Here is a 3,106-nt window from a genome sequence, read left to right as displayed (position 1 = left end):
TGAGTTAGGATGAGGCTTCAACCCATATTATGTCATCTTTCTCTCTTTCACTTTGCATTAAAGGGACAATGTTTGATAGAGATAGTCACGCCTTCACGGCTTAAAAATATGGAGATTCCAAAGTAGAACTTTGGAGCAACCTTCTTGAGGAATTCCCTTCAACTTGGTATCTTCTTCAAGAACCTCCTTTTTCACAAATTTGAGGACATTCTGCAAGTAAATTAAAAACAATGAATTCTCATTTAACAATAGATTTTTAATCTCATCCTAGCCCTTCGTTGCATAATGAAAAAATACATTCAACAAAACTCTATACGAATTCAAAATTTGTTTTATCTATCATCAAATTATAGAAAGATTGCTTGATTTGTTGAAAGAAATATTAACAACTCTTCCAAAACTTTTGAAAAATCAAAAGTTGCTTTCGAGATTAAAAAACTATATTTGAATAGAATAATTTTTGGGAAGTATTTTATTTGGTCGGAAGAGTTTTTAGAAAAATTGATTTCCTAAAATTCTTTCACAACAAACGAAAATAAAAACAGAAACCTACCAAATGGACCAAAACAAATACATAAATTTATTTGATAATAAGAAGGAATACTTGAGTGGAGTAAGTCATTAATTAATGCCAATAAGTCCATGAATTGGTTGAAGGTTAGGTTGGCCAACTATGTATCAATTCCAAATACTCTTATTATAATGTGTTTGTCCATCTATAGAGGAATCATCATTAATTGTTGATTAAAGTTTTCTTATAAATTGACAATGATGTAACTACACAACAAACTATATAAATATTATTACATGTTTAAATTAGAATTATACAAATTTAAATATTATTTAAGCGTAAACAAGTAGACTAAATTATTCGTTTAAGTCGATTATTCAATATTAGTGCACAAAAATTGCAATGTTCATAAATTATGAACGTTCTCGACTTATGAAAAAAGATATCTGCACCTGATTTTATTACGTTACGACTCGTAACATACCTGTGAAGTACGTTGAGCAGATGAAGTGCGCCCCCATCTTTCTGGATCCCAGAGAATGGAGCTATTGAATGCAAAACTTGAAATATGAATTGGAAGTGTAGTTGTATCCGTTGTATTTTCAATTTTCTTCAAATGCCACCCTATAACTTCTGAAGAATCACAAACAGGTCCTTGAATAATCACCTTCTTTTTGTTAGCATAGAGTTTAGCTATTGGCCATGTACCAAATGCCCTGAAATATAATCCTCTATGGCTTTAGTAATAATCTCAATGTTAATCATTATTGACCCCAACTTCATAATAAATATTCACAAGATAGGCATATAAATTTCTCCTCCCCTCGTTTTTAGACAAAGTATATCAACATGGTAACGAGCAAACAAATGTCCTGAATTTCAACATCATTGTTGGTTATTATCGAAATTGTACATGTCAAATACTTGATGTATAGATATAGTCGTGAATGGACAAGCGGAAGAAAATTATAAAAACATATTCGATATGGACGTGAAGAAATAAAAATCCACATCTCTTAAAATAAATCAAACTTATTTTTCCCTATTTGGTAGAAATTAAAATCAGATTTCTAGCAAATTTTAGTAAAATTTGATAAAATGTGTAGTTGAAAAGTCGTACATCCTATTAAATATATGGTTAAAATTAGACGTTGACTTTGACTCAAATTAAAATCTAAATAGTATAAGTTACTTATTCTTTGAAATAGAATTTGCCATCTTTCATATCTATAACTAACAAACATACTTTTAAAAAGTTTCAAAAAACTACTTTTAATCGGATTGTCGATCTATACGTAAAAATCGTTGTCAGAAAACCCAATATAAAGCTAATAAAGTTGAGGGATGAAGAAAACTTACTCGATTGCTCTAATCTCTTGGAAGAAGCTAAGATCATATACGTTAGAAAGTGAGGCAAAATGCACAATTCCGCTCAACCGGTGATGCTCAATGTGCTTAAGAGCAAGATTTCTTTGATGATCCATTTCAGCATGAATATCAGTGAAATTCTCCTTGAACACTACATGCCTATACATGATCCCCGTATTCCTTAATATCTCCGAAACCTCTGCAGAATCCGAAAACTGCTCCACGATAATCCACAACAGTGGTTGAGCAACCAATTTCAATGTGTTCGCTAGCCTCCTAAGAAGCACCCCTCGAAGCCTATCCATTTTGCTTGTAGGTGTTACGATTATTACAAGCCTCCTAGGATTTAATTCTCCGCCGTTGGGTTTTTTGAGGTTTAAGGATTCTTTTGTTGCAGTAGAAATTGCAGTTTCTTCCAATTCGCTTGTGGTGAAATTCTGTCCTTTCACAGGGTTTATCACTTCCACAGGCTGTGGTGAAAATCCCAAGTGATGATTTGAGATTGCAACTCCATTAGAAAATATTGAAGACTTACCAGTTGGAGCAAAGCCTGTGAAGAATCCCATAACGAAACATAACAAGAAATGGACAATAGCTTTCTTCCATAATTGCACCTTCTTTTTTGATCTTTCCAAGGATCCCATGATCCGAAATCCCAGAATTTGTCTTTTCCAGTGTATAATTCTACTAGCTTTCGCGTGGTTTAATGAAGATATATAATATGGAGCTGAAGGTTAAGCAGGTTATGGTAATGAAAGGAGACAACTGCCATAGGACTGATATCTCAACCATAGGTTTCTATGATTGGAGGGTTTTGCTTCAAAAAAGTCATCGCTTGAAGTAAAAGAAATACTGAGAAAAAGATCATAGAACTTTAGTTGCTTGACTCACCAAAGGGTGGTTGAGATGCATATTCGTCGCCTAGAAATTTAAAGGGTGAAAAAAAAAAAAAAAAAAAAAAAAAAAAGACGACGAAAACTGAGATAAAATATGAGTCTAAGGATGCAAGCCCGCCTGGGCAGGTCCACAGAGGAAACAATGGGTCACCTGCCCTCACACTAAATCCTTTTATTTGTGAGGAGTTGGATGAGAACTCTTACGTCCGGTTCCGTAGAATTTTTCAAAAAATTAATTATATTGCCATCACAACTTTCTATTGATACACAATATATTAATTGTAATTGAACTCCTCAATCTTTGCTCATTGTTGCAATTATGCTTTGAAAT

The 3,106-nt window shown here is 33.0% G+C and overlaps 1 protein-coding gene across 1 annotated transcript; it reads right to left on the bottom strand.

Annotated features, from left to right (window-relative positions):
- Positions 1–6: 6 nt before the first annotated feature.
- On the bottom strand, positions 7–2,767 carry LOC111377517 (probable beta-1,4-xylosyltransferase IRX9). Its single transcript, XM_023000638.1, has 3 exons — positions 1,871–2,767; positions 996–1,227; positions 7–210 (listed from the first exon to the last, which is right to left on the bottom strand). The coding sequence occupies exons 1-3, from the start codon at positions 2,521–2,523 to the stop codon at positions 94–96; spliced, it is 1,002 nt and encodes a 333-aa protein (XP_022856406.1). The 5' UTR covers positions 2,524–2,767; the 3' UTR covers positions 7–93.
- Between the last annotated feature and the right edge of the window lie 339 nt (positions 2,768–3,106).

Source organism: Olea europaea, unplaced genomic scaffold (assembly GCF_002742605.1).
Source record: "Olea europaea var. sylvestris unplaced genomic scaffold, O_europaea_v1 scaffold1666, whole genome shotgun sequence".
NCBI classification, from domain to species: Eukaryota; Viridiplantae; Streptophyta; class Magnoliopsida; order Lamiales; family Oleaceae; genus Olea; species Olea europaea.
This window is presented reverse-complemented; position numbering and strand designations above follow the sequence as displayed.